The 19016-nt window shown below is 36.8% G+C and overlaps 1 protein-coding gene across 1 annotated transcript in view; it reads left to right on the top strand.

Annotated features, from left to right (window-relative positions):
- LOC142336749 (kinesin heavy chain-like) overlaps positions 1 to 10064 on the top strand; it is a 37049-nt gene extending 26985 nt beyond the window's left edge. Inside the window, exon 6 of the mRNA XM_075385657.1 lies at positions 10020 to 10064. Coding sequence (XP_075241772.1) covers positions 10020 to 10064 — 45 coding nt within the window. The remainder of the gene's footprint in view (positions 1 to 10019) is intronic.
- Positions 10065 to 19016: the final 8952 nt, after the last annotated feature.

Genomic DNA, 19016 nt, shown 5'->3' with positions numbered 1-19016 from the left:
GATCAAGCTAGATTTGCCTCCAAGTAAACGATGCTGTTTGCCTTGACGTTCCGACATACAGTTGTTGTTGAGAGATAGCTTATATCTTGAATTTAAAGCCTTTGCCACGATAGTCTGTATTTAACAGCTATACTCATCGCTGACGGTGCTTGCCAGTTGTGTTGGCTAGCGACCCGGGAGGTTGGCATCGATATCCGAGCACCACTGGAAAACGACTCGGAATACACTGTATAACACGCAGCTGTCGAGCTTCTTGGGAGATCCAGCGCACGTTGCTTCAAGAAAGACGTCAATTCGTAGGACTGGCATGAAAGAGGAGCCCTAAGCTGGCTAACTGCCTGGCCACTGAAAAACGACGGAATAAAGTTGACGAAACCGGACTTTTTTTGTGATGGTTTTGTCATTCGGTACAATCTTGAAGCAAAGACAGCTTTCGCCAGCCGTTGAAATAACCCAAGCTCTTCACTGTGAATAGGAGGTTATATCCACATGCAAGGTAACACTTATGACAGTGCTCAAACTGTACTGATGACAGCGCACGGATTGACATCAAAGCAATTCACTTGCAGGGGTCTAGATTCCGCAGAAATTTCTTCGGCGGGACATTTTTTAATCCGTTGATCAAGTCAAGCACAAATAAAGTCAAGTGAGCCTACGAACAATTCGACGCAATTATTAAAATGTCAACCCCAGTTGAGATGTCGAATTATGAAAAGACCGTGGTCGACCAAAGTGTGGTATAAAATGATTTTAGGTCGACCCTAATAGTCTTGGTCGGCTTTAGGTCGACCCTAATGGTCATGTTCCACTTTAGGTCGACCGATATGGTCATGAACTACTTTAGGTCGACCGATATGGTCATGAACTACTTTAAGTCGACCAATATGGCACTGGTCGACCTTGGGTTTTAACTGATGCGTTTTTGTATATAATGTAGTTGCAAGTGTTAATGGTTTTGCTTCAGTTGGCAAAAACTTTTGACCAAGGACAAAATTTCTTTTTAAAAAAATCTTTGTTCCAGCCAACATATTGTCCTTCTATTTTACATCATTGAGATGTTTCTAGTGCATTTGATTTTATCTTTGTACATAAGGAGTGCTCAACACTGGGATTTAAAGAACCCATGAACCCCTAAAAATGCAACAAATGTTTGGTAAAAAAGACCTATGAAGTAGACTTTAGGTCGACGGTACTGGATATGAAAGACCATTGGTCGACTTATGAAAAGACTTTAGGTCGACGGTATCATCTATGAACAGACTATGGGTTGAGCGTTCTCGGTATGAAAAAAACCTAGAGTCGACCAATATTGGATATGAAAATACCGTTGGCCGACTTATGAAAAGACTTTAGGTCGACGTTACTAAGAGAGTCGGCCGTGTATTAAAGTTAGGGAAACTACCCCCTTGTCAACTTTAAGTTTTTTCATAAAATCGACTTCTCAACTGGGGAAGCCTTTTTGTATTTCGACGAAAAGGTTTTGTTTTCTCGTATTTTCCTGCCTTTGGGCGTAGAACTGTGGGCAACAGGTACTGCAAAGCGATCAGCAAAAACATCTACAAAAAGAAAGCCGACATATACTCAGACGCATTAATCTACTTTTGATTAAAGATAAATTTCCCTTGTACCATTCAGAAATTATCTCCTCTAGAATCAGTGGGTTGTCCTCTGATGCTCCATTAAAACAATTTAAGCTTTTTAAACTCAGAGACTTTTGTCTATGAAAGACGACATTAAAAACAAACTCTATAGACCGGCCTACGAACCCGAGTTGAGGTGTCCACCCAAAGTCCACCGTTATTAAGCAAGATTAAGGGTGTAAAACCTTATCCACTCTTAAATAGCAGGGAAAAGAGTGTAAGAGTGTAATTTTGCAAAAAATACACTCTTTTTACACTCTTATAAATTACTTTTGATTACACACTTTAGTCCAATTTTTAGTGGGGAAAAGAGTGACAAGTGTAATTTTGAAGCGATTACACTCTTAGAAATACACCGCAATTTTGAAGAAATTACACCCTTAGAAATAAAGTACAATTACTCGGTTTTGTCCACTTATTACCTTCTTTTCAACGGGTGTAAATCTTATCTTGGCTCCGCACAAGAAAAAAATTACAGAGGTATGCAATAATAAAAATTTGATCTACAGAAAATTTACCGTCGAAGCTTGACCCGGACGAGATCATTGATTGTGCGTTTGAAATCTGCAGAATTGAGGAAACGGGATGCAAAATGGATTGGCTTACATTCTCCTTGGATCTTGCTGTTTTTGCCCTGATAATTCACTTTTTGATTTTGTGTAGAAGTAAATGCCAGAGGAGATCCAGCCAGGTGTTAACGCTAAAAAACGCAAAATTATTTAAGATTGGCGCTGAATGCGTTGAATTTATGTAGGATGAGTTTTAGCGTAGATCTTACATATTTTGCGTTGAATTTAGCGTAGGTCTTACATATTTAGCGTTGAATTTAGCGTAGATCTTACATATTGCTAACGCCTTCATATTGCACTTTTAGAGTTTGCGTAGAAACAGATGGAAACTCTTTGATTTTTACACTCTTTACACTCTTTTCCCCGTTATTTTTCGGCAAAATCCTCTCCCGGGAATAGAGAAAAAACAAATGCGGCCGCAAACAAACCACATCTAGAATAGGGGAATAACTGACAGAGGGGCTCAGATGGGGTGCCATCGCCTTGCTCTTCCAAAAGAGGAAATGCCCCCAATATATTTGATAACAAGCCATTTGAATGGTAAGCAAATCGGGCCCAATGTCAATGGGGAGGATTTCGTGAACATAATGTCAAATCATCATTGTAGAAAACTAAAAAGAAAAAACATCAACAAAGCAGGCGTACATTTTCATTGGAGTCAATGACTGCTTGTCAGCAGGATTCGAAATGAAAAAAGTATCAGTTATTTTGAAATACACATTTTTACACAATTTTATTCAGAAATAACGTATCTTTGTACAATTTCTCTCCTAAAATTACTGCAAGGATTAAAATGGTAGTTCCACTCAACTAAACAAAAAAATCAACCGTTTTGCAACAAGTCTAAAAAATCCTCAGGGAACCAGGCTTGCAATAACAAAATTCTATAAACTGTTTTGACAAAAATTTTCATAACGGTCACGTGATGGCCTCCATATATCAGAAAAAAGCTTGAAAACTTTTGTAGAGACACTTCGAATAACTGGCATCGATTACTTCTCAATTTGTACCTTTCGTGATCAGTTTGCTTTTGAGGTTCGCTTGCAAACAATTTGAGTCATTCTAACTTGCATCATTACCATTTTTTTCATAGTACAAAACAGCTGAACCAAATTTAACCCCCCTATGTCAGGAAGAACATTCGAATGCCACTTTATATTGTCTCAAAAAATGGTTCAAAAATTTATATTTAGTTTGATATGGATTGCGATGTGTCAAAAACCCTGACTTGTTTTGAGGTAGGTCCTGAAAACTTTAAACTAGAAGTATTTGAACATAAAATCATGCACATAAAATCATAAAAAAACGACCCAATTAAAAACGTGGTGATTGATTTTAGTCTTATAACAATATTCGCAACATACCTGACTGAAAAACGATGATTCTTCGGTTTTGAACAGGCTAAACGAATCAGATATAAAGATTAGAAACGGTGGCAAGCCAAACCAACAAAAAATTTGGCATGGTTGCAGATTTAGTAACCAAAAATCTAGCTTCTAGAATGAGAGCCGACATTGGTAAATCTGAGTCGTTTGTGTAAAATTGGGTCAACTGTGAAAAAAAAACGCTTGACAAAACACTTGACAAAACAAGCAGAGAAAAACTAAAGATATCCATGTCAATAGTTTTAACGGGTGATGATAAAATAGATTTCGCAAACAGTCATGAGAAAAACTTCTTGGACCCCGTTGTTGTTTTCTATGTGTTCTGAATGGAACTTGGCTGAACAAAAGAACTAAGCTGCGCAGTCTGCCAAAAACACATATAAACTACATATTAACTGATCATGAAGTAAATGTTGCCAAACTTGTTTTCAATCCTTTATTTAAAACTAACCATTTGGGATTTCTGCTGATATCATCTATCAATAATCAAAAACAAAGACCGCAAAAGATATTGACTTCTAATAAAACGCAAACCAATTCAGACAATTTGTAGCTTATGTTGTGTTCTTCGTCACTCACCGTTTTCGATAGGCTTGAATTACTTATCAAAATCAGAATTATAAATCTGGAGCAGCATGCACCGACGGAGACAAAATTAAACTCAATAAAAACTTGAAAACAAGGGGCAGTTTGGAAAGCGACTTGGTCAATTTTGAATGTTTATCAGCTTTCAGAAAGCGACAAAGTAAACTTGAAGTAAACTTGAAACAAAAGACAGTGCAGGCAAAAATTGGTTCAATTACCTGAAATCAAACGACAATACCTCTTGATTTGTACATTTTAAAACTTATTAAATTTGCAGATGACTGCTGGTTATTTTTAAAAGCTTTTATCGACCACTTAAAAAACCAAGATTCACAATAAAGCCTTAACAATTTTAGTTCATAAAAATAAACTCAATGTGCTAAACGTGAACGCACTAAACGGAATATATTAAATTTTATCAATTGGGAATAAAACCAATGATTTGGAAACTTTATTTCAATCAATAAAACTATTTTTGAAAAATCAATTTAAATTGCCTCAGCAGATAAATTGATATTAGCTCCATTGCGAATTTCCAGTAAAAAATATCTTACAGGGCATAGCAGTAGGAATTAAAACCATACAACAAGAAGGATTCGACTCACGACAAATACTTTAGAAACCCTTTTTTGGGATCCTTTCTCTTAGCCCCCCCCCCCCCCCCCGCTAAGAGGGTGCATATTTTTTGCAACACCTAGACGCCCGGGCCATATTAGATAATGATTTTCCCTTTAATGATACGTGCTCTGTAACTGGGAGAGCATAACTTACTGGAGGACAAAACGGAAAAGATCCTTTTATAACTCGATTGTGTTGTCGCATTAAGGGTGTTCGGTGCTGTCAATAATTAAGGTTAAGAAAAGTTTAATCTCATCGTTGAAAATCATTTGTTATCGAATTGACTTACATTCAATTTGTTTTACAACTACATCGCCAAGCATTCAAAAGTAAATTGCAGCTTCCAAGCTTCCAATTGTAAATTACCTTCTTTATAATCAAACAAACAAATTGACTAATAAACAAACATAATCAACCAAAACAAACATAATCAAACAAACAAAAGGTCTAATAAGGGGAACAATTTACAAAAACTTCCACAAAAATTAGACGGTAAGACAACGAAAATTGAGGAGCGCCCAATGATGTAGTAGTAGTAGTAGTAGTAGTAGTAGTAGTAGTAGTAGTAGTAGTAGTAGTAGTAGTAGTAGTAGTAGTAGTAGTAGTAGTAGTAGTAGTAGTAGTAGTAGTAGTAGTAGTAGTAGTAGTAGTAGTAGTAGTAGTAGTAGTAGTAGTAGTAGTAGTAGTAGTAGTAGTAGTAGTAGTAGTAGTAGTAGTAGTAGTAGTAGTAGTAGTAGTAGTAGTAGTAGTAGTAGTAGTAGTAGTGATGTCAGAACAGGCGTTAGGCAGGGTGATGTGTGGTCCCCAATCCTATTCGGCCTTGTCATCAACTACATTTTAGCTAACTCGGTGCATGGAGGATTAGACATTGGGAGATTGGTGGCTGACTTAGATTTTGCTGATGATGTTGCTCTCGTGGGGGTCTCAGACAGTGAGGTGCAAGAAAACCTACATCGAATCGAGGCCCTAGCGGAAGCCGCTGGTCTGAAGATTAATGTGGCCAAAACAAAGAATATGGGCGTAAAATGCGACAGCCCAAATGTTGTTGCAGTGCCTAGTATCCAACAGAACCTGGAGATACTCACTGGAACACATAAAGGCAAACTAGGACTCCTGGCAGAGACATCTAACCAGTCACGACTAACCATCGGCACGGAGGTGCTGCTGGGAACGAAAAAGAAAGCGGGCTGGTTCGAAACACAAGATGGCCGGAAGCTCAGATTGAAAAGCTTAGCGGAGGCTAAGCCAGCGTTGGTAGCTTCACAACAACAATATTCAGTAGCGGATTTAGAGTCGCTAGAAAATGAGAGTGGGTCAGCGGTGGCTGATCAAGAGTCTTTAAGATGTCAGAACTGTCAGCGGCAATTCAGTACAGTTACCGGACGCAAAGTGCACCAAACAAGATTCTGCAAAGCCGGTTTGTCAAAGAATGTCGTCGACAAGTCAAAGTTCGAGCAACTAGAGGCGAGTCTCACCTGTGACAAGTGTGAAAGGAAGTTCAAAACAGTCAATGGCCGAAAAGTTCACCAATCGAGATACTGTGGCAAACCTAAAGCAGCTGCCACACGCGTGTTTTCCTGCAAAGTACAAGATGTTATCGGAAACGAGTTTGAAAACATAGAAGCGTTCAAGTATCTCGGATCATATGTCAGCCTCAAGCATGGAGACCTCCAGGAAGTCAATTGCAAACTTGCAGAAGGTAGACAACGGTTTGCTAACTTCCAAAATCTCTGGAAGAGCAAGCAGCTCAGCGTGCACCTCAAGTGCAATTTGTACAAAGCACTCGTTTTATCAGCCGTGCTGTACAGCTCAGAGACTTGGACTCTTTCGAAATTAATGGAGAGAAAACTTGAGAGTTTCCACTGTGGTTGTCTTCGGAGAATTCTACGTGTGTCATATCTGGAGAAAGCAACGAACGATGAAATTATGTCAAGATCGCGAATGCCCCAACTATCCACGATGATCATGCTCAAACGGATAAAATGGTACGGTCACATCCAGAGAATGGAACCAGGAAGATTAGCCCGCAGTGCCTTCGATTGGGACCCGCCCGATCAATACGCCCATGCCAGACGCGCTCCTGGGGGGCAACGGAAAACGTGGATGAGTCAAATCGAAGGAGACTGTGTACGAAACAAAGTATCGTTCACCAGATTGCAGGAGAAAGCAGCAACCGGGTCAAAGAATGCCTTCAACAATTTCGTCGTACAACACTTCACAGAATAACCAAACAAATAACTCTTCTTGTTTTGTTTGTATTTGTATTTGTATTTGTATTTGTTGCCAACCGTGCCTTTATTTCATATTTGGAATTAAAGTGTTGAAACAGTAGTAGTAGTAGCAGGAGTAGTAGTAGTAGTAGTAGTAGTAGTAGTAGTATTAGTAGTAGTAATAGTAGTAGTAGTAGTAGTAGTAGTAGTAGTAGTAGTAGTAGTAGTAGTAGTAGTAGTAGTAGTAGTAGTAGTAGCAGTAGTAGTAAGAGTACTAGTAGTAGTAATAGTATCAGAAAAGGACCTTCCTGCTATACGGAGCAGCGGGTGTCCTTATCAGCGTCCGTCCGGGACGCCGCTCCTCGGTATGATCAACTACGTCCTATATGCACAGCCCAGACTAGGGGTGTAAGGCAGCGAGTACCGGGCTGAGATGGTAGTTCGACATCGGATCTATCAGATAAGCCCCTAACTTTTAACTTTTTCGACGAAAAAAAAGCCCACTACCGGCTTGGTAGTGGGCCTGCTTTTCGTGGGTGAGTAGACAGTTCTGCTACACCAGTTTTTATCTCAGACATTTCTGCTAACTTTTTTTTGTAGGCTGGTTTCTGCACTTTCCAAAGGCTTCTGGAGATGATCTAAAGTGCAAATGAAAGCTCACTAGCAGTTCTTCATTTTGTGTTTTCGGCTTTTTTGAATTTCAAGCTATAAAAAGGAGCTACTTTTCGAGTAGCGGATTGGTGAGTAGACCGCGCTGCTAGTGCTTATACGTGTAGGAGATTCCCAATTTACATTTTAGATGATTTTTTTGCACCAATATCATTGTTTTGGCCTGGAAAGACATCCTAGTATAAGAACTAGGTATCTAAAATCATTATTTGTGGTACCTACTTACGTTGGTTGTACAATTAGGGAGGACGCCGCTGCTAACATTGATGATCAAACTCCCATCAAAATCTAACCTGTTGATGATTACTAACAGGTTTTCCACGTTCCCCAACTATAATTGCAGTGCATGAACGCAAAAACAAAGATAAAAAAGATTCTAAAAAGCTCTGACAGAGCACTGTGCTCACTATTGAGCTAGATTTGAATTTTCAACAGAAAGCCACGGACCCGCCTGATAGGCTCCTACCCCACTACTACCACTACTACCCCAATACTTACATTTACGACATTTAAAAAACTCTCTATCAAGTAAACATTGCGCTTTAGTAAACCAGTTGCTAGCTTAGCTATTGGGTAACTGATTTGAAGTTTGACGCATTTAAAAATCAAGGTAGGCTAGCAGCGGGGTCCGTGCTAAATTATTGTTGCTAAATCGTTCCTGAGCCTTTTTTACCCCACAAAAGGGGAAATTTTGAGACTGCTAACAGCAACTAGGGTATTTTTTCGACTCCATACGCCTATTTAGGCACGTTGGAAACAATAGGACAGAGCTGTGAAAGCAAGAATAGCTGTAGCGCTTATACCTAATTAAACCTGCAATGACAGGAGATTTTTAAACCCTTTTTCTTGGAGGTAACTGATATGGCTTAATCAACGTGGTTGCTAGTGAAGGATCTACCGGGCTATTGAAAACTTCGATTAGTTTTGTTTTAGGCACTGAGGGCGGGTGGCCTGAGTTTGCTAGTCAAAAAATTAATGGCCGGTGAACTCTAATTCGCTCACCATTACCTATCAAAGGGTTCCTGTATCATGCAATTTATCCAAAAAGACTCGTATGTGACTACTGTATAAGTTTAGGTTGAAAAAACAACACTAGCAACAATATCTGAGAAAAAGTACTGATCTGGGAGTTCTGGTACTAGTGAGAGCAGACCGCGCTGATAAATGCATATTTTCCAGCCTCAAATAGTTGCTCTGGTCATGAACTTTGGTTCTAAAATTATTCTAGCTTCTCTCAGGGGACCAACTCCAACCTTTTCCTGCCATGAAAGAGGTCCGAAAGTTGAAAAAAACGATTTTTTTCAAAGATTTAAGTACAAATTTTTAAGTTGAGAAAATGTACAAAATTCTTCAAATTTTAGCGCTTTTTGTTTTTAAACTTCCAAAATGCTCTAGGAACATCAAGTACATCGTATATGGACACTCTCCAATGCTTTCTTTGCAGCAGTGTTCCCCTCTCGCCACTGTGGTGATGATATCTGTGAATTTAGCAGCGGCGTCTCGTCTCATTTTTTGACTGTTTTTTCTCCCTCTAACCACTTGCAGCACAGCGACTTTCGCTACTTTCTACTACTACTACTACTACTACTACTACTGATACTACTACTACTACTACTACTACTACTACTACTACTACTACTACTACTACTACTACTACTACTACTACTACTACTACTACTACTACTACTACTACTACTACTACTACTACTACTACTACTACTGCAGCCAACTTGAATTTGGGTAGGGCGTCCCCGGATTCTAAAAATCGTCTGCAGCCGGCGAATTTTGATTATTACGTTCAAATATATACATTTGTTGATGAATTCGATGTCAAATTAGCTAATGACGGAAATGGCCCTAAAAACCCATCAATACTTGAGGAGTTATTGTTACTTGAAATTTAAATTCATTTTTTGTTCAAAGCTGTTATTTTGGTCTTCTACAATATGAAACCCTGATTTTATTACATAGGGAGTCAGAAATTGAACTCTAGTTTTCGGAACATTTTTTAAATCCCTCTAGGTGCAATATTTGTTCAGATATTGATCTATAGGAGTAGGATCTTTTTCGCGGCCAAACAGTAAGGGAACATTAAAACGTAATTTCTCCACGAAAAATAACTTTTTTCAAATTTTTCTTTTTGTTCCTGTCCTGTATGACTAAGTTGTCGACTTTTTCTTCTTTTGAAGTTGCTTCAAATGATTCTCAGACACGACTCAAATTTAGGGTTATTATTTCGGGTTGACCTCATCGAGTGCGCGATGAAGTCACAAGAATCAAAGAAAGGCAAAAGTTGAAAAATGATCGAATAAACCTGAAAATTGGCATGTGGGCATATTTTAGTACTACAACAACGATCCCAAAATCAGAAGTTCCAACATTCCCTAGAAAGCGAGAAAAATCGTGTCAAAAAATTAGCTCCGAAATATGGGTACCGGCTAAAATCTATCTCTTGGCCGCTTTGGCATAATTTTTTACTCAACGTTTTTTTTCCTGATATCGTTTGATGTTCCGGGTATCCAAAGATATTATCTACGAGGGAACCAAAAGGGCCATATTTTAGAAGAAATATAAAATTTTTTTTGCGGGCTTTGAAAACTTTGAAAGAAAACAAGATTGTTGTGAAAAAATGCAAAAACGCGGCCATTCCAAAATCTTGCATCCCAGTTTATTAAAAATTATCAAAATGAACTCTCAATACAATGAAACACAGATCTCAATACTTTTTGTTTGCATATTTGTTCAAAAAAACAATTAAGTGTCTAGAACAATTCCAAATTGTAAGTTTTTGTTCATTTTTCAAGTGCGTATAGTTGAATGTGTTTCACTTTCCACGCAATCTTCACACTTGTTAAAAGTTTCTATGATTGTTTTCTAGACTTTTCTTATGATAATTTTTGCTTAAAAATTCATTTTACGAGTCATTTAGGTCTTCCGAAATTTTCTTGTCGAAAACTTGAAAATGGGTAAGAAAAAATTTATCCAAATCAAATGAAGTGTCATTAGAGTTGCAATCAAGTATGAATCGTTTAAAAATGTCCAAATGGTAGAAAAATTAAAAGGAACCAAGAGAGTTTGAACAGTTGGTTGCCACCGCGTAAAAAATTTCTCAATTACGATTTTTATAGTCAATAATTTGAGGTAAAATTTAGAGTGCGTTGAAAAAATAGAACGGAACCGACCAAAAGTCGGCTTAATTTTTCATCCTAAAACATGTTTTTCCGCCAGGTGCAAAGTTTTTTCTCTACAGTTAGGTAATTTCTGGACTATAGATTAAGTTTAAATTACCAAAGTTTCGAAAACAGTGCGTTTCTGTGCTCTTTTTGCAACTCTAATAAGGGCGGACTGTTCGAACGCTAACATGGCCAGAAAAGCCTATGTTCCAAAATGTTGCCAAATAAACTACAATCATAAAATATTTTATTTCTGGAACATCGTTCAATTATCAGAGGCTAATTGGCCACGAAAAAAAGCGACTGACAACAGCGAAACGGTTAATTTAATAAAAATCTAATGGAAGCATATTGTCAAAGAAAGAAAAAGTGTCTTTTTCCAATAATTGTCTGGCTCCTATAACAACTGTTTGATGTGTTTTTGATTTTAATTATTCTATTTTTGGAAGTCATGCAGTAATAACATCTTAATTTTAACATAAAATGTGAAAAAAAGCTTAACACTTTCGCAAACTTTTATTTTTAAGACAAAAAAATGCCACCATTTTCTCGTTAAAGACAAAACTTAAAGTCTTGAAACGAGCATGGCTCCCGTTAGCACCGAAAAGAAGTCTCTGCAAAATAAGTGATATACTGGGAAACAAAAATTATAGGTGTTCAGTGCAGGGTTTTCAGATGACAAGGAAACTTGTATATGGGTAAGAAAAAATTTATCCAACTCAAATGAAGTGTCATCAGAGTTGCAATCAAGTATGAATCGTTTAAAAACGTCCAAATGATAGAAAAATTAAAAGGAACCAAGAGAGTTTGAACAGCTGGTTGCCACCGCGTAAAAAAATTCTCAATTACGATTTTTATAGTCAATAATTTGAGGTAAAGTTTAGATTGCGTTGAAAAAATAGAACGGAACCGACCGAAAGTCGGCTTAATTTTTCATCCTAAAACATGTTTTTCCACCAGGTTCAAAGTTCTTTTTCTACTGTTAGGTAATTTTTTGACTATAGATTAAGTTTAAATTACCAAAGTTTCGAAAACAGTGCGTTTCTGTGCTTTTTTTGCAACTCTAATAAGGGCGGACTATTCGAACGCTAACATTGCCAGAAAAGCCTATGTTCCAAAATGTTGCCAAATGAACTACAATCATAAATTATTTTATTCTGGAACATCATTTGAGTATCAGAGGGATAATTGGCCGCGAAAAAAAGATTGACAATAATGAAACGGTTAAAATATTAAAAATTCAAAGAAAGCAATTTGTCAAAGAAAGAAAAAGTGTCTTTTTCCAATAGTTCTTTGGCTCCTATAACAACTGTTTGATATGTTATGGATTTTAATTATTCTATTTTCAGAAGTCATGCAGTAATGACATCCTAAATTTAACATAAAAAGTGAAAAAATCTGAACAGTTTCGCAAACTGTTACTTTTGAGCCAAAAAAATTGCCCTTAATTTCACGTTAAAGACAAAAATATAAGTCACCAAACGAGCATGGCTCCCATTTGTTATATTAAGCCCATGTTTGTTTCCGGTAATTAATCCGAAAACAGGCGATGGACTTAGAAAAAATTGAAATCCGCAAAAATTTTTTTAAAAACTCCGGATTTCGCAACTCTAAAACACTTAATTTATGTTATATTGTGATACCAATCTTCTCCCAGCCGTTCACAGGTACAATTGTTAACTATCCCTAGGATGAAGAGGTGTTTTGAAAAAAATGGAGAGGCCAAAGACTTTGACTTTAAGCAAAAAAAATCAATTTGAAAAAAAATAGGGGATCATCTCGAGTTGAGGGCTCTGGCCTTCAACTCGGGATAATCCCCTATTTTTTTGACGCCCCTAGAAATCCAATTTTATGTCCGTTATTTTAAGCCCACGTTTGTTTCCGATAATTAATCCCAAAACAAGCGATGGACTTAGGAAAAATTGAAATCCGCAAAAATTTTTTTAAAAACTCCGGATTTCGCAACTCTAAAACACTTAATTTATATTATATTGTGATACCAATCTTCTCCCAGCCGTTCACAGTTACAATTGTTAACTATCCCTAGGATGAAGTGTTGTTTTGAAAAAAATGGAGCGGCCAAAGACTTTGACTTTAAGCAAAAAAAAATCAATTTGAATAAAAAATAGGGGATCATCTCGAGTTGAGGGCTCTGGCCTTCAACTCGGGATAATCCCCTATTTTTTTGACGCCCCAAGAAATCCAATTTTATGTCCGTTATTTTAAGCCCACGTTTGTTTCCGGTAATTAATCCCTAAACAGGCGATGGACTTAGAGACAATTGAAATCCGCAAAATTTTTTTTAAAAACTCCGCATTTCTCAACCCTAAAACACCTAATTTTTATTATATTGTGACTCCAATCTTCTTCAAGCCGTTCACAGGTACAATTGTTAACTATCCCTAGGAGGAAGAGGTGTTTTGAAAAAAATGGAGCGGCCAAAGACTTTGACTTTAAGCAAAAAAAATCAATTTGAAAAAAAATAGGGGATAGTCTCGAGTTGAGGGCTCTGGCCTTCAACTCGGTATAATCCCCTATTTTTTTGACGCCCCTAGAAATCCAATTTTATGTCCGTTATTTTAAGCCCACGTTTGTTTCCGATAATTAATCCCAAAACAAGCGATGGACTTAGGAAAAATTGAAATCCGCAAAAATTTTTTTAAAAACTCCGGATTTCGCAACTCTAAAACACTTAATTTATATTATATTGTGATACCAATCTTCTCCCAGCCGTTCACAGGTACAATTGTTAACTATCCCTAGGATGAAGTGGTGTTTTGAAAAAAAATGGAGCGGCCAAAGACTTTGACTTTAAGCAAAAAAAATCAATTTGAATAAAAAATAGGGGATCATCTCGAGTTGAGGGCTCTGGCCTTCAACTCGGGATAATCCCCTATTTTTTTGACGCCCCTAGAAATCCAATTTTATGTCCGTTATTTTAAGCCCACGTTTGTTTCCGATAATTAATCCCAAAACAAGCGATGGACTTAGAAAAAATTGAAATCCGCAAAATTTTTTTTAAAAACTCCGGATTTCGCAACTCTAAAACACTTAATTTATATTATATTGTGATACCAATCTTCTCCCAGCCGTTCACAGGTACAATTGTTAACTATCCCTAGGATGAAGTGGTGTTTTGAAAAAAATGGAGCGGCCAAAGACTTTGACTTTAAGCAAAAAAAAATCAATTTGAATAAAAAATAGGGGATCATCTCGAGTTGAGGGCTCTGGCCTTCAACTCGGGATAATCCCCTATTTTTTTGACGCCCCTAGAAATCCAATTTTATGTCCGTTATTTTAAGCCCACGTTTGTTTCCGGTAATTAATCCCTAAACAGGCGATGGACTTAGAAAAAATTGAAATCCGCAAAAATTTTTTTAAAAACTCCGGATTTTGCAACTCTAAAACACTTAATTTTTATTATATTGTGATAACAATCTTCACCAAGCCGTTCACAGGCAGAATTGTTAACTATCCCGTGGATGAAGATGTGTTTTGAAAAAAATGGAGCGGCCAAAGACTTTGACTTTAAGCAAAAAAAATCAATTTGAAAAAAAAAATAGGGGATCATCTCGAGTTGAGGGCTCTGGCCTTCAACTCGGGATAATCCCCTATTTATTTTACCCAACGAGAAATCCCATTTTTTTCCCGTTATTTTAAGCCCATGTTTGTTTCCGGTAATTAATCCCAAAACAGGCGATGGACTTAGAAAAAATTGAAATCCGAAAAATTTTTTTTAAAAACTCTGGATTTCGCAACTGCCCATGTTTGTTTCCGGTAATTAATCCCTAAACAGTCGATGGACTTAGAGAAAATTGAAATCCGCAAAAAAAATTTTTAAAAACTCCGGATTTCGCAACTCTAAAACACTTAATTTTTATTATATTGTGATAACAATCTTCACCAAGCCGTTCACAGCAGAATTGTTAACTATCCCGCGGATGAAGAGGTGTTTTGAAAATAATGGAGCGGCCAAAGACTTTGACTTTAAGCAAAAAAAAATCAATTTGAAAAAAAAATGGGGGATCATCTTGAATTGAGGGCTCTGGCCTTCAACTCGGGATGATCCCCTATTTTTTTTTACCCAACGAGAAAACCCATTTTACTTCCGTTATTTTAAGCCCATGTTTGTTTCCGGTAATTAATCCCTAAACAGGCGATGGACTTAGAAAAAATTGAAATCCGCAAAATTTTTTTAAAAACTCCGGATTTCGCAACTCTAAAACACTTAATTTTTAATATATTGTGATATCAATCTTCTCCCGGCCATTCACAGGTACAATCAACTATCCCTAGGATGAAGAGGTGTTTTGAAAAAATGGAGCGGCCAAAAACTTTGACTTTAAGCAAAAAAAAATCAATTTGAAAAAAAAAGGGGATCATCTCGAGTTGAGGGCTCTGGCCTTCAACTCGGGATAATCCCCTATTTTTTTTACCCCTGAGAAATCCAATTTTATGTCCGTTAATTTAAGCCCATGTTTGTTTCCGGTAATTAATCCCTAAACAGGCGATGGACTTAGAGAAAATTGAGATCCGCAAAAAATTTTTTAAAAACTCCGGATTTCGCAACTCTAAAACACTTAATTTTTATTATATTGTGATAACAATCTTCACCAAGCCGTTTACAGGCAGAGTTTTTAACTATCCTGTGGATGAAGAGGTGTTTTGAAAAAAATGGAGCGGCCAAAGACTTTGACTTTAAGCAAAAAAAATCAATTTGAAAAAAAATAGGGGATCATCTCGAGTTGAGGGCTCTGGCCTTCAACTCGGGATAATCCCCTACTTTTTTTTACCTCCCGAGAAATCCAATTTTATGTTCGTTAATTTAAGCCCTCGTTTGTTTCCGGTAATTAATCCCTAAACAGGCGATGGACTTAGAAAAAATTGAAATCCGCAAAAAATTTTTTAAAAACTCCGGATTTCGCAACTCTAAAACACTTAATTTTTATTATATTGTGATAACAATCTTCACCAAGCTGTTTACAGGCAGAAATGTTAACTATCCCGTGGATGAAGAGGTGTTTTGAAAAAAATGGAGCGGCAAAAGTCTTTGACTTTAAGCAAAAAAAATCAATTTGAAAAAAAAAAAAAATAAGGGATCATCTTGAGTTGTGGGCTCTGGCCTTCAACTCGGGATGATACCCTATTTTTTTGACCCAACGAGAAAACCCATTTTACTTCCGTTATTTTAAGCCCATGTTTGTTTCCGGTAATTAATCCCTAAACAGGCGATGGACTTAGAAAAAATTGAAATCCGCAAAATTTTTTTAAAAACTCCGGATTTCGCAACTCTAAAACACTTAATTTTTATTATATTGTGATATCAATCTTCTCCCGGCCATTCACAGGTACAATCAACTATCCCTAGGATGAAGAGGTGTTTTGAAAAAATGGAGCGGCCAAAAACTTTGACTTTAAGCAAAAAAAATCAATTTGAAAAAAAATAGGGGATCATCTCGAGTTGAGGGCTCTGGCCTTCAACTCGGGATAATCCCCTATTTTTTTTACCCCCGAGAAATCCAATTTTATGTCCGTTAATTTAAGCCCATGTTTGTTTCCGGTAATTAATCCCTAAACAGGCGATGGACTTAGAGAAAATTGAGATCCGCAAAAAATTTTTTAAAAACTCCGGATTTCGCAACTCTAAAACACTTAATTTTTATTATATTGTGATAACAATCTTCACCAAGCCGTTTACAGGCAGAGTTTTTAACTATCCTGTGGATGAAGAGGTGTTTTGAAAAAAATGGAGCGGCCAAAGACTTTGACTTTAAGCAAAAAAAATCAATTTGAAAAAAAATAGGGGATCATCTCGAGTTGAGGGCTCTGGCCTTCAACTCGGGATAATCCCCTACTTTTTTTTACCTCCCGAGAAATCCAATTTTATGTTCGTTAATTTAAGCCCTCGTTTGTTTCCGGTAATTAATCCCTAAACAGGCGATGGACTTAGAAAAAATTGAAATCCGCAAAAAATTTTTTAAAAACTCCGGATTTCGCAACTCTAAAACACTTAATTTTTATTATATTGTGATAACAATCTTCACCAAGCCGTTTACAGGCAGAAATGTTAACTATCCCGTGGATGAAGAGGTGTTTTGAAAAAAATGGAGCGGCAAAAGACTTTGACTTTAAGCAAAAAAAATCAATTTGAAAAAAAAAAAAAATAGGGGATCATCTTGAGTTGTGGGCTCTGGCCTTCAACTCGGGATGATACCCTATTTTTTTGACCCAACGAGAAAACCCATTTTACTTCCGTTATTTTAAGCCCTCGTTTGTTTCCGGTAATTAATCCCTAAACAGGCGATGGACTTAGAAAAAATTGAAATCCGCAAAAAATTTTTTAAAAACTCCGGATTTCGCAACTCTAAAACACTTAATTTTTATTATACTGTGATAACAATTTTCACCAAGCCGTTTACAGGCAGAATTGTTAACTATCCCGTGGATGAAGAGGTGTTTTGAAAAAAATGGAGCGGCAAAAGACTTTGACTTTAAGCAAAAAAAATCAATTTGAAAAAAAATAGGGGATCATCTCGAGTTGAGGGCTCTGGCCTTCACTTCGGGATAATCCCCTACTTTTTTTAACTCCCGAGAAATCCAATTTTATGTCCGTTAACTTAAGCCCATGTTTGTTTCCGGTACTTAATCCCTAAACAGGCGACGGACTTAGAGAAAATTGAAATCCGCAAAAAATTTTTTAAAAACTCCGGATTTCGCAACTCTAAAACACTTAATTTTTATTATATTGTGATAACAATCTTCACCAAGCCGTTTACAGGCAGAAATGTTAACTATTCGGTGGATGAAGAGGTGTTTTGAAAAAAATGGAGCGGCAAAAGACTTTGACTTTAAGCAAAAAAAATCAATTTGAAAAAAAAAAAAATAGGGGATCATCTTGAGTTGAGGGCTCTGGCTTTCAACTCGGGATGATACCCTATTTTTTTGACCCAACGAGAAAACCCATTTTACTTCCGTTATTTTAAGCCCATGTTTGTTTCGGGTAATTAATCCCTAAACAGGCGATGGACTTAGAAAAAATTGAAATCCGCAAAAAATTTTTTAAAAACTCCGGATTTCGCAACTCTAAAACACTTAATTTTTATTATATTGTGATAACAATCTTCACCAAGCCGTTTACAGGCAGAAATGTTAACTATTCGGTGGATGAAGAGGTGTTTTGAAAAAATGGAGCGGCAAAAGACTTTGACTTTAAGCAAAAAAAATCAATTTGAAAAAAAAAAAAAATAGGGGATCATCTTGAATTGAGGGCTCTGGTCTTCAACTCGGGATGATCCCCTATTTTTTTTTACCAAACGAGAAATCCCATTTTATTTTCGTTTTTTTAAGCCTATGTTTGTTTCCGGTAATTAATCCCTAAACAGGCGATAGACTTAGAAAAAATTGAAATCCGCAAAAAAAAATTTAAAAACTCCGGATTTCGCAACTCTAAAACACCTAATTTTTATTATATTGTGATACCAATCTTCATCAAGCCGTTCACAGGCAGAATTGTTAACTATCCCGTGGATGAAGAGGCGTTTTGAAAAAAATGGAGCGGCCAAGGAGTTTGACTTTAAGCAAAAAAAATCAATTTGAAATAAGAATAGGGGATCATCTCGAGTTGAGGGCTATGGCCTTCAACTCGCGATGATCCCCTATTTTTTTGAGCCCCCGAGAAATCATATTTTCTGTCCGTTAATTTAAGCCCATGTTTGTTTCCGGTAATTAATCCCTAAACAGGCGATGGACTTAGAGAAAATTGAAATCCGCAAAAAAAAATTTAAAAACTCCGGATTTCGCAACTCTAAAACACTTAATTTTTATTATATTGTGACTCCAATCTTCTTCAAGCCGTTCACAGGCAGAATTGTTAACTATACCGTGGATGAAGAGGTGTTTTGAAAAAAAATGGAGCGGCCAAAGTCTTTGACTTTAAGCAAAAAAAATCAATTTGAAAAAAAATGTAAGGGATCATCTCGAGTTGAGGGCTCTGGCCTTCAACTCGTGATGATCCCCTATTTTTTTGACCAAACGGGAAATCCGATTTTATTTCCGTTATTTTAAGCCCATGTTTGTTTCCGGTAATTAATCCCTAAACAGGCGATGGACTTAGAAAAAATTGAAATCCGCAAAAAAATTTTTAAAAACTCCGGATTTCGCAACTCTA

This window comes from Convolutriloba macropyga, chromosome 3, assembly GCF_964194025.1.
Source record: "Convolutriloba macropyga chromosome 3, txConMacr16.3, whole genome shotgun sequence".
In the NCBI taxonomy this organism is placed as follows: domain Eukaryota; kingdom Metazoa; phylum Xenacoelomorpha; order Acoela; family Convolutidae; genus Convolutriloba; species Convolutriloba macropyga.
Note: the sequence above shows the minus strand (reverse complement) of the source record. Positions and strands in the feature narration are given on the sequence as shown.